The following is a 12,646-nucleotide window of genomic DNA, read 5'->3' as shown; positions in this document are numbered from 1 at the left end:
TAAGAAAATTTGTGATCTTATGGTGTCATTTTTGTTTTAAAATGATAACGTATGGAGAAATGGGAAATGTTTGAAAAGTTATATATTTTTTGTTCCAATTTTACCCCTCCTTCATTAAAAGTCTTTTCTCCCTTCTTTTTAGTGGGTTTTAGTTAGTTTTCTAGTTTTCACATTAATTAGTGGTTTTCATTTGAATGTATATATGTTGTATGCGAGAGTCACATCATGATCATGTGGGGTTTCTCTTTGATTGACAAATTTTAAATTTTGCTGCATTTTATCAATTTATCTGCCGACACAAAAAAAAAACAAAAGTTTTTGCTTTACTCCATTATATAATATTCTTGCTCCAAAAATTTTCTCATTGGTACAACACCTCTTCTACTATGGATTTCTGCCAGAATATCTCTCTTTCCGGCGGTATTCCGGCTAACTATCAGCCGGAGCAACACCTTCTTTGCAGCCTTGATGACCTCCTTTCCGGTCATTCCATGGTACCCTTCATATGAATTTCTCTTCTGCTTTATTTCTTTTTTTTTAACGGCTAACTCACACACTTAGTGAACTGACTCTAAATTTACACCGATGTTCATTATGACTTGAACTCTTAACCATTAGCTAGGGATGAACACGTTTACTAAACACCTTAATACTGCTAGCCGAAAAGCCTTTTGGTTCTTGTGCTTTACTCGCTTGTACATTTGTTACAACCATGTAGTAGTATTTGTAACTCATGCAAGAAATATTTTACATTTTTTAAAAAGAAAAGTTGCCTCTTTGTTTTCAAATATTAACTATGTAATTATGTAATATTCGGGTTAGAGTTGTTTAAATAGCTCGTGTCGGTGGCTTGTATAAATTAGTTTGTTAAAGCTTTTACCTCTAGTTAATTTTGTATAATTTAAAGTAGGAATATTGGATTTTAATAATATACAACTATCCGTCGTTGGTCGCCAACAGTCTCAACTTCAAAAATAACCACTGGCAGTCCCAACTATTAACATATTGGCCTCCAATGGACCCTGACTAACATAACCCTAACGTCGTTAGTCTCTGGTCGCCGAAAATACGTTTTTGGCCGAAAAAACTCATTTTTAGCCGGAAAACTCAACATTTTCGTCCTAAACCTCTTTGTAACCTTATTACGGACCTTAGGAAGTTTATCTAGTAAAAGGCCCAATTATTGAAGTTGCCGGAAAACTCCTTTTTTCGCCGGAAAACTTCTTTTTGGCCGGAAAACTCAACTTTTTGGATGGAAAACTTAACATCTTCGTCCCAAACCTCTTTGTAACCTTAGATAGGACCTTTAGAAACCTTTTTCTGGTCAAAAATGGTTTTTCAGCGACAGAAGACTAACGGTGTTAGGGTTCTGTTAGTCAGGGTCTATTAATGGTCAATATGTTAATAGTTGGGACTACCAGTGGTTATTTTTGAAGTTGTGACTGTTGGCTGCTAACGGCGAATAGTTGGGATTATTAAAATCCAATATTCCTTTAAACTAACTTGGTTGTTAGCCTGTATAGATTACTTCATTTTTTATAGCTTTTATGAAAAAAAAACCTACAAAATCATTAAAAATGAGAAAATTCGAGTCGACTCGGTTGAGTTGGAGGCGAGTCGAATACGAGCTCAAATTCTAACTCGGTTAAAAATATCACGAGTCTACTCGTATTATTACTGGCTCGAGCCTGAATTATGTTGGCTCGAGCCTGAACGGCTCGTACTATACCAATGCATTAAATGTTGTACCCTTGAAAACAGGAAGAAGGTGATGTTAACATGGAATGGCTATCAATTTTTGTGGAGGATTGTTTATCAAGCATTGGGAATTGTATGCCACCAGAAACAAAAACCCAGAGTACAACTTCCACTGCACAAGGTACAACCACATCACCAAAACCCGAAGCGAAAGAGCCGCATTCCATGCTTAAACTAGTTGTACCTTGCAAGGCAAGAAGCAAGAGAAAGAGAAGCCCATCATGTTGGTTAGCCAAGAGTGAGTTGCTTTTACATAAAAAATGTACAACTCCCTATAGCACCGGTTTCGGGCAGGCGGAAGGGGGTAGCGGGCAGGGGCAAGGAAGGAAATGCACACATTGTCTATCACAAAGAACCCCACAATGGCGGGCAGGACCACGAGGACCAAAAACATTGTGTAATGCATGTGGTGTGAGGTACAAGTCGGGCAGGCTGCTGCCCGAATATAGGCCAGCAAAGAGTCCCACTTTTGTGACCCATAAACATTCTAATTCTCACAAGAAAGTGTTGGAGATGAGAATGTCTCTTTTACCCTCGTCCTCAAGCAATTCCTCTCCATCCTCTTAGTTAGAGTGAGGGCAGTTTAGTAATCTTCCATCCTAGCCCATTATGTAAGAAATTAATGGAGATGGATATTTTTATTAGAAACTTTTTTTTTTAATTTATTAGCTAGTTAGTAATTAGTAAGTAGTATAACCTATTAATGTAATATACAATGAGGGTCGTTTTCCCTCTATTCTATTTTATTAATTTTTGTTGAATAATGTGTGTATATCTCAAAATGACATAATGAGAGGTCCATTTTATAGAACGGTGAGAATTTACAACTTTTTTTTAACCGCAAAACTCCAATAAAAGTAAAGAAACTAGACAAGCAAGTAAACACGTGGAACTCAAGAAAACATCCTAACAAATTGTAAGACTACATCACGGACATTAAACTCACACCACTTATTTCAGTTAAACTACGCTATACTTATTTTAGTTAAACTATGCTATGATCAAAACCAACTCAACATTAACAACTATACTAGTAAACACAAAACCTACAAGTTAACCACGGGGGTGTGTGTGGGGTGGGGTTGACATATCGACCTAAAGTTTAAAGAAATAAATAGGAAGGAAGGGTGACTCAATACATATAGAAATTTTGGGAGTTTTTTGGTAAAATTTACACAACAAAGTGAAAAACCGGCGTGTGTGTGTGGGGGGGGGGGGGACTTTGGCCTACACTAAGCTCCGCCCATGAAGTGAACAAAACATCAACACATAACTAAAAGAGTTAAATGCTTGGTTGGTCCCTGTGGTTTGCAAAAATTTCATTCTTAGTCCTAGTGGTTTACAAATTACACACGTGGTCCCAAAAGTTGTCAAAAATGAACTCGGTTGATCCCCTGACCTAACCTCTGTTAAATTTCTCAGTTAACTATGTGTGAAATGACTATATTACCCTTAAACAATTATAAGAAATAAAAAAATATATAAAGAAACCATCACCATCACAGACCATCTCCACATCTCCACCTTCACAAACCATTACCACCTTCATAAATTAAACCCACCTCCAATAATATCCCAACCACCAACGAAACATCTTTGGCGATTGTTCCAAACTCCAATGGTCTCAAAAATGGAATGCTAGGATGATATTATAATTAATACATGCAAGTTTGAGGTATATACAATCTTCTGTACAACAACAAACAACGCACGGGATTCACGGTCCATTTTTAGATACCTGGGGATTTCGAATTAATGAATACTATTTTTCTTCAGCTTTTGATTGAGTTAATTAGGTCCCCGGCAAATTCTCCTGTTGCACAATCTCCAACTCTTCGAGACCATCGCTACTGTTGCTGCTGCTGCTGCCACTCTTCTTGGGTTTGTCAGAATGCTTATCAACCAAAATACCCAAAACAGCCTCAAATCAAAGGGCTTTTTGGATAATTAACCCCAGAATATGATTCAGATGTGAAATTCCTACTTATTTTACCTAATTGGGGGAGAATATATTAGGAGGTGTTGTGGTGGTTTGGTGGAGGTTTGGTGGTGGGTTGAAGGTGACGGTGGTGGCGGGTTGACGGTGGAGGTGGTGGTGGTTTCGTTTTTCTGTTTCGGCCACCGGTATCCTGTTTTGGCCACCGGTTTCTGTCGGAACTCCGGTCACCAACCTCCATAGATCCACCGCCGATTGACCCAACGTCGTCACCAACCTCAGCACCACCGACATTTACTGCTGGTGGTTGGTCGTCGCCGGAGTTTGAAACAATCGCCAGAGACGCTTCCATTGGTGGTTGGGATATTATTGGAGGTGGGTTTAATTTGTGAAGGTGGTGATGGTTTGTGATGGTGGAGATGTAGAGATGGTCTCTATGGTGATGGTTTTTTTATATATTTCTTTTGTTTCTTTTAATTGTTCAAGGGTAAAATAGTTATTTCACACATAATTAACTGAGAAATTTAATAGAAGTTAGGTCAGGGGACCAACCGAGTTCATTTTTGACAACTTTTGGGACCACACGTGTAATTAGTAAACCACTAGGACCAAGTATGAAATTTTTGCAAACCACAAGGACCAACCTGTTGATCAGTTCTGTTTAGAGATAATGGAAAACATGAAAATATACCTTTGATTGCATCAGCACAGGCAAGCAGAGAATCCAGATGTAGACGCAGCAACAGTATTTGACATGATTGTCAGCTTGATCTGGTTCCTCATTAGGGTGCAATCTAATGATGGTGATGATGAGAAACCGACAAGGGAATCGGTTATGGAGAGGAGGTCGATTGATGTTATGAGAGTAATTAGGTTATGTGTCTAACCCTAGAACCTCCACATAAGTCTCCTTATATATGCACCCAGGAGGAAACCCTAATTAGTTAATAAGGGTAATTAGGCCCATCAACAATTACCAACTAATTATTTAATATGATTGTTATATATTTTGATCCATATAATGTAAATGATTATAATGGCTACTAGATTAAATATAATATAAAATATTTAATCTTACATTCTCCCACTTAGCCGAATAATCATTTACTATGAGTATTAGATAAGCCTGATCAGGAGTTAACACTCATTTTAGCCTTAAACAAGCACTATAGCAGAGAAATACAGTCGTTGAATCATTATGCGACTCAGGACCCCCATTAATCATACTATAGCCTTAATTTAAAACCTAATCGTCATGATCAAAATATGCATAAGCCCTTTGTTTGATTTGTAACTTTATTTGTCTATATGCCATTATGTCGACTTGACATATTCTTAGAGACATACAAAATCAAACCGATGAGAAAAATTAACTAATACTTAGTCATTCATAGTACGATATGCAATTGCGCATGACCATCAATTAATACCCGTCTATGAGCTCTCTTAATAAGACTTATGGGTAATAGCCCTTCAGTTATAGGATCCTTAAGCATATCATGAATGTATTCGATACAAAACTTAGTTTCCTCAATTCGTTCATAAACGAATAATTAATTGCGTATCGAAATATAATGCAGCACCTCTCGAACTGTTACTGTTCAAGGAGTCATGGTAGCTGACTTTATCACACTAATTCTTCAAAACATTAATTATATGGAGTTAATAAACTTATGAGTCCACTGATAAATTTCCAACAACATTTAGTGACTATATTATGTCGTTATAATTTAGGTTGTTGATATCAGTCCATTATGACTCCTCCATGAGATAGGTTTTGTCTGCTGACATAAAGATATACCCGACATTACATTTTGTCATCTTTGAATATTACAAAGTTAAAGTAATCAACCGGTTTTTTAGTTCTCACTTTTTCTTCAAATTTTAGCCTCTCGTTTCTTTTAAAGATATTGTAGTACTCCATTAGATGCTTCACATTAATCTAGACAAATCTAGTGTGTTGCAATGTGAGTAATATCTAAACGAGTATAGACTTAAACTTACATAAGGCTTCCAATTAATGAAGCGTAAATAAATAATCTCATTTATCCTAATATCCTCTGAAGGAAAGCAATATTGTTTGTTACATATGTAAGGACCCATTTAATGTTAAACTTATGGAACGAAACTAATGTCCCATTGGGTCTATCTCGGTATGTTATGATATCAATCACGTAAGAGATATTTCTGAGATCTATTATATCAAAGTTTGTGTTAACAATGCTTTGACTTATGTAACATATACTTGTCAAAAGAATATCATCTATATAGGCAAGTTTATCTTAGTCGATCCCACTCATTTTGAGGTAGGTACATTAATCCACTTGATTGTTGATGAAAATAATTACGTTAAGATTTCATCACATTATGATGTTTGCATTAACCCATACATGGATTTTATTGGCTTACAAATAAAGTGTTCTTTAACCTTCAGTTTGGAACTTTCAGGTTGTTTTATGAACATGTAAATATGCCAGCCATTTGTTAGGGAAAATTGTTTTTGATGTTCATCTAATGTAGCTTTAAACTATTATAAGCTACTAGAACAGTGATGATCCTCAAAGAAAACTTTGATAATTTATCTCTTCCTAAGTATGACCTTTGACAATCAATCATGCTTCTTAGTGTCTTAACGTTTTATCAGGATTTAGTTTAGTTATAAACACTCTTAGGTAATTCAATCAAATGCCAAACGTTATACGAACACATAAAATCAGTTTTACTAGAAAACTGTTTTATTCCATTTAGAAGATTGATTGACACTAATGGCTTAATTAGAAGAGATTGGATCAGTAAACTTTTCCATAATCCATTTCAACTTCAGTTAGGGAGGTTATGTAATCATCAAAGTTAGTAGGTTTTTAAACCTAGATGACCTCCTGAGTTGATTATTGGGTTCATTAGAAGTTTCATTTTTATGGATTAGCTCTTGGTTAGGTTGCTAACATTTTCAGGATTCTAAGTTTGTAGGAGTTGGTACAGTATGGTGTACAAGAGGTGTAATCGGAATTAAATTCGGAGTGAAATTTAATGACACTCTTCCCCCCGCCTCTTGTATTCCTTACAAGTCATGATAAGGACTTTGACTGCTCCCACTGACCTTAGAAAACTTTAGGAACTCAGCATGCTTATGGTCAATATGTAACGACCAACAAATTCTAATAGAGAAAACAAATTAATGACGTTAGTCGTTGTGATTTCTCTTGTTGAGGATTATGTTAGTTTAGGTAAGAAATCTAAGTGTGCCCACAATTAAGCAACAATGAAACTTTTGTAAGAGTAGCATTAAATTTTAAGGAGACAAGTTTTGATAGAACAGTGTCGAGATGGAGCGGTGTCTTGTACAAGAGGTGCAAATAGAGGTAATGTGAAATTTTCACTCCCCCACCTCTTGCAACTATTGCAAGTTATTACTAAGACACTTAATGCTCCCACTAATCTTTAATATCTCTAGAATGCTACAAGAGAAGTTTCAATGAGCTACGTGATGTGGGAACCTATCATATATATGTTAGACTTTATTTGATTTCTTTAATGTCCAAATGTCATAAGAAACTTTAGGGACATATTTAATAGAAATCTTATTAAGTATACATATGAATAGATTTCTTCTAAGACCGTGTGCCATGTGCGACAAAATTTAGATACAAGTTGATAGTCTTTAAAATGATTTATGAATTATGTCTGAATATTCCGTTTGGAATAAGTTCCACGAATGTCAATGAATGACTTATGATGGACCCATACTTATTCCTTAAGCCAAGTAATATTTAGGGCTGTAACATCATGATTTAAAATCACTTAGAATGAGATTAAATGAAAAAATCAGCCTTATTAACCATGTCATGATTTCTTATGAATCTTGGTTATAATGGATGAAATTTATAAGTCTCATTTTCCTTTTGTCAAATTCTCATTTGCATGATAACAAAAGTTGTGAAAATGTAAGGTATCATCTAGTTTTATCTTAGTAATTTTCAATCCAGATATTTAGAACAAATAAAATGATAGTTTAAGGTAAGTGTGACTTTATGTTGACTATGCAAACCTCACAATATTCATAACATTGCTTAATTATGATACTATATTCTGACTAATCTTCAGAATATATAAGGTATCGAAAAGCGTTGTTAGAAGACTGCTTATTATGGTTCTCATAGCCTTAACAATTAATTTTGTCACCAACTCTCATGTTAGTTATTTGTCGAATTCTGGTAAAGAAACGTATGGAACTAGAGTCAACTAATCATGTGTTAATTGGAATATTAAAATTATCAGACTTAAATATCATTAGGAAATGACTACCTAATTAACTTATCCAACTGTTCTTTAGAGTAATGGATAGTCTCGTTGCTTATGCCTAGTCTAATGGCGTAATTATGCAGTGAGATTTTTCCCTTGAAGAACCCTAGAGTTGGGATTTTGCACTTGTAATTTATCTATGGACCTTAGAACAATCTGTTTTAAACTATTAGTGGTTGTAAGGTGAATAACATCTTATTTTCTAGCTTCAAACATTTATTTCTTTGTACATATGTTGCTTATCAACACACTTATTATACTTTGGTACTTTTGAGTGTTATAGTTGATTTATAAGGCATCAAATTGTACAAGTGAAAATCTTAGTATGTAATGTACTGGAAAAATGTACTTATTTCCATACGTAAGCCCTTAACTTTAGGGGTCATGGTATTATACATTATAATGTATTCACATATACCACTTAACTTTATAATTTAGAATTTTAAATGAAGGCATGCATCTTAGGAGTTCTAGTGATTATTCCACAATTATAGATTAGTCTTAGGAAAGACTTAATCTGGAATAACTTTAGTGACATCACTTATTATTGATTATCATAAGAGACATCATGTTCGATTTATCCTAATCATCATGCTCTACTTTTCTTCTGTAGTACTTATATCAGAAGAGAGCAATAGGATTATCGTGTCTTAAGAGATAATCAAGGATTTAATTTAAGAGCTAATTCTTATAGAAACTTTAAATAAAGCAAAACATTTTAGGTTTAAGAATTAGAGTGGATGAGATATAGATTTATAGAAGAAAATTACAGTGAGTAAAATTATGGGTACTAAAAAAATAAGGCAGACGAAATGATCATAAAAATTAATTAAGGATCATTAATATAAGGATCATTGTGTGAAGAGGTTGTGATATGTCTATTACTAACATCAAAATAATAGACTATTTAAAGTTCTACTTAAACGAAGAAAAATCAGCTTTGGCCAGAAGTGTAATCATTTAAGCATGTGTGCAAAGTGGTTGTAACAAATCAGCTTTGGCCAGAAATTGAAACAATCACTTTAGTTATGCACTCGTTAAGTATGCCATCTATGAAGGAATTAAATCAGCTTTGGCTAGATATTAAGACATTCATGTTTATGATGCACACTTAACATAGCTTTCGTAATACTTGAACGATAAATAGATGCATCAAATCAGCTTGGCCATAAGTGATACATCAGAAGCTCATTCAAGTTAAGCCATTTTGGTTTTGTAAAACATTATTTGATCCTTATTAATTGGCTAAGTAATTAAGAAAACCAATTATTTAGTAGCAAACCACCTGTTAGCGCGGATCGAACTGAGTTATGAGATCTCGAGTCAGTTATGAGGTCTCGAGTGAGATCTCGAGTCAAGTCTCGACTCAGCTAATAACATTATGAGGTCTCGACTCATTAATGGTCTCGAGTCGCAACCTCAGTGTCTCGAGTCGTAATCATGGTCTCGACTGCTGTGAATTATGAGATCTCGACTCCTTATGAGGTCTCGAGTCGCAACCATGGTCTCGAGTTGTGACCTTTATGGTCTCGAGTCGCAATCTTATGGTCTCGAGTTATGACCTTATGGTCTCGAGTCGAGACCTTTGTCTCGAGTTGTACAGATTTAAGCCCTTAGTCGAAACCTCAGTGGTCTCGAGTCGAGACCTTATGATCTCGAGTCGAAATCGTTGTCTCGAGTTATAAACATTTGAGAACACTTATGATTTCGAGTCGAGTTCTTGTGGTCTCGAGTCGAGACCTTTGTCTCGGGTGGTTAAAACTTATCTCGAAACTTCTGTTACAGCTATTAATGTGAAAACATAACCGAAAATTCGAATTGTTAGGGATTTTGAGATATGGTTTCCTGTTTTAGTAATGATCTAATTTTATCATAATATTTCGAAAATTATAACTGTATATCTTTTAACAGTTTTCGAATAAACTTAACAGATTAAATTGGATCAAACAGGGAAATAACACTCAAAAATCCAAATTATATTCCAAAACATAAAGGAATTTCGAATTTTCCTAAGAAAACATGATGAACCCTAAAAATAAAAACATGATTCTGGAACCCGAAACCTGAATTTTAAGGCTTTAAACAGATTTCGGTACAATTAAGATTTACCACTATGATTCCGAGTCATTTAAAAAACATTATTTTCCCGAAAAACATTGATTTCGGCACATATGACCCGAAAACAGCCGTGAGTTTTATTGAGTTTTCAAAACTTCTGTTTTCCAGATTTCAATCCCAGAATAATGGATACGAAAACAGAACTGACTAATCAACATATGCTCTGATACCACATGTTGATCAGTTCTGTTTAGACATAATGGAAAACATGAAAACATACATTTGATTGCATCAGCACAGGCCAACAGAGAATCCAGATGTAGACGCAGCAATAGTATTTGACATGATTGTCAGCTTGATCTGGTTCCTCCTTAGGGTGCAATCTAATGATGGTGATGATGAGAAACCGACAAGGGAATCGATTATGGAGAGGAGGTCGATTGATGTTATGAGAGTAATTAGGTTATGTGTCTAACCCTAGAACCTCCACATAAGTCTCCTTATATATGCATCCAGGAGGAAATCCTAATTAGTTAATAAGGGTAATTAGGCCCATCAACAATTACCAACTAATTATTTAATAGGATTGTTATATATTTTGATCCATATAATGTAAATGATTATAATGGCTACTAGATTAAATATAATATAAAATATTTAATCTTACACAACCAAGCATTTAACTCTTAACTAAAAAGTTGATTATGGATTCACTATGATAAACCCTAATGGCAGTTAAGTCTTCGACGCTAGTTAACTGAATATGTATAGATACGATTAAGAACTTACAAATAAGATGATATAGGTGTAGGGTGTGTACCGTTGTACCAGGAGTATGTATACAACATAGTACATTATAGATTAGATTATATGTAATTTTGGGTGCTCACAGAACATAGCCCCCCTCCCCCCCCCCTACACACACTCCACGTCAACCATTAATCTTTCTTCTTACGGATGTCTCTTTTCCCTTCTCTTTTTGCCTCCTCTTACAGAAATGATTTGTAGCGGTCTGTAGTCGCAAATCTCTTGTCTGGAAAATTGTGTTGTTCATGAAAATAAATGTCAGCTTCAAAACACATCAACGCCAGTGAGCAAAAAAGGATGGCTTAGTGATGATCTTAATTAGTAAAAAGAAAGCCTAATGCCTCTTGTTTTTGGTAGTTTATGGAGAAGGAAAAAAACAAAGGCTTATATCCACAAACAAAAATTTAGTTAAAAACCAATATACTGTTTATTATATAAAGGGAAATTGGCCTGTAATAATCCCACCTAGACCTTATTGGCCATTAATAATCCCACCTCAGAATATTCCCTCCACCAGTCCCACCTTTCACATATTTTTCCTACAATGGTCCCCCGTTAAAAAAACTTAACGGAGTTAAGCTTTTTTCCAAATTACAAACATATTTTTTAGGGCTTTTGATTAGAACGACGATACGAGTCCATTGATGTAAAACTTGCCTCGAAACGGTGCTTCAAACGATGAAAACGGCGCTTCAATTCGGGTGTTTAAATTTCCAATTAACCAAAATCAAGTCACTTGGAGCACCATTTCGAAGTAAGTTTTACATCAATGGACTCGTATCATCGTTCTGATCAAAAGCCCTAAAAAATCTGTTTGTAGTTTGGAAAAAAGCTTAACTCCGTTAAGTTTTTTTAACGGGGAACCATTGTAGGAAAAATAGGTGAAAGGTGGGACTGGTGTGGGGAATATTCTGAGGTGGGATTATTAATGGCCAATAAGGTCTAGGTGGGATTATTACAGGCCAATTCCCCTTATATAAATTGACTAGATTGGATGTTGATTTCAGTATGTTAAGTTTATTTTTAAAAAAATAGGGAAATTGGCCATTAATAATCCCACCTAAACCTTATTGGCCATTAATAATCCCACCTCAGAATATTCCCCCCATCAGTCCCACCTTTCACCTATTTTTCCTACAATGGTCCCCCGTTAAAAAAACTTAACGGAGTTAAGCTTTTTTCCAAATTACAAACAGATTTTTTAGGGCTTTTAATCAGAACGACGATACGAGTCCACTGATCTAAAACTTGTCTCGAAACGGTGCTCCAAACGATGAAAACGACGCTTCAATTCGGTTGTTTAAATTTCCAATTAACCAAAATCAAGTCACTTGGAGCACCATTTCGAAGTAAGTGTTACATCAATGGACTCGTATCGTCGTTCTGATCAAAAGCCCGAAAAAATCTGTTTGTAATTTGGAAAAAAGCTTAACTCCGTTAAGTTTTTTTAACGGGGGACCATTATAGGAAAAATAGGTGAAAGGTGGGACTGGTGGGGGGAATATTCTGAGGTGGGATTATTAATGGCCAATTAGGTCTAGGTGGGATTATTACAGGCCAATTCCCCAAAAAAATATGGTATTGATAATTTTTTGTCTGGATTATACAATTTATGCATATTTCTGTACATTTTAAAATAAAAACAGAAGAGATAATGTAACATTAAAGAATTAGAGAAATGAGAAAATTTATTTATTTATTTACTACATTTACATTTCCCCTAATGGGGAATAGTTCTGTTTTTTTATTGGCTAAAGATGGCGGCAATCAACAAGCCATTTTTAT

The 12,646-nt window shown here is 35.0% G+C and overlaps 1 protein-coding gene across 1 annotated transcript; it reads left to right on the top strand.

Annotated features, from left to right (window-relative positions):
• The first annotated feature begins 295 nt into the window (after positions 1-295).
• LOC110926171 (GATA transcription factor 9) lies at positions 296-2,522 on the top strand. Its single transcript, XM_022169928.2, has 2 exons — positions 296-494; positions 1,762-2,522. The coding sequence occupies exons 1-2, from the start codon at positions 387-389 to the stop codon at positions 2,323-2,325; spliced, it is 672 nt and encodes a 223-aa protein (XP_022025620.1). The 5' UTR covers positions 296-386; the 3' UTR covers positions 2,326-2,522.
• Positions 2,523-12,646: the final 10,124 nt, after the last annotated feature.

The sequence above is a fragment of the Helianthus annuus genome, chromosome 2 (genome assembly GCF_002127325.2).
Source record: "Helianthus annuus cultivar XRQ/B chromosome 2, HanXRQr2.0-SUNRISE, whole genome shotgun sequence".
Classification (NCBI taxonomy): domain Eukaryota; kingdom Viridiplantae; phylum Streptophyta; class Magnoliopsida; order Asterales; family Asteraceae; genus Helianthus; species Helianthus annuus.
Note: the sequence above shows the minus strand (reverse complement) of the source record. Positions and strands in the feature narration are given on the sequence as shown.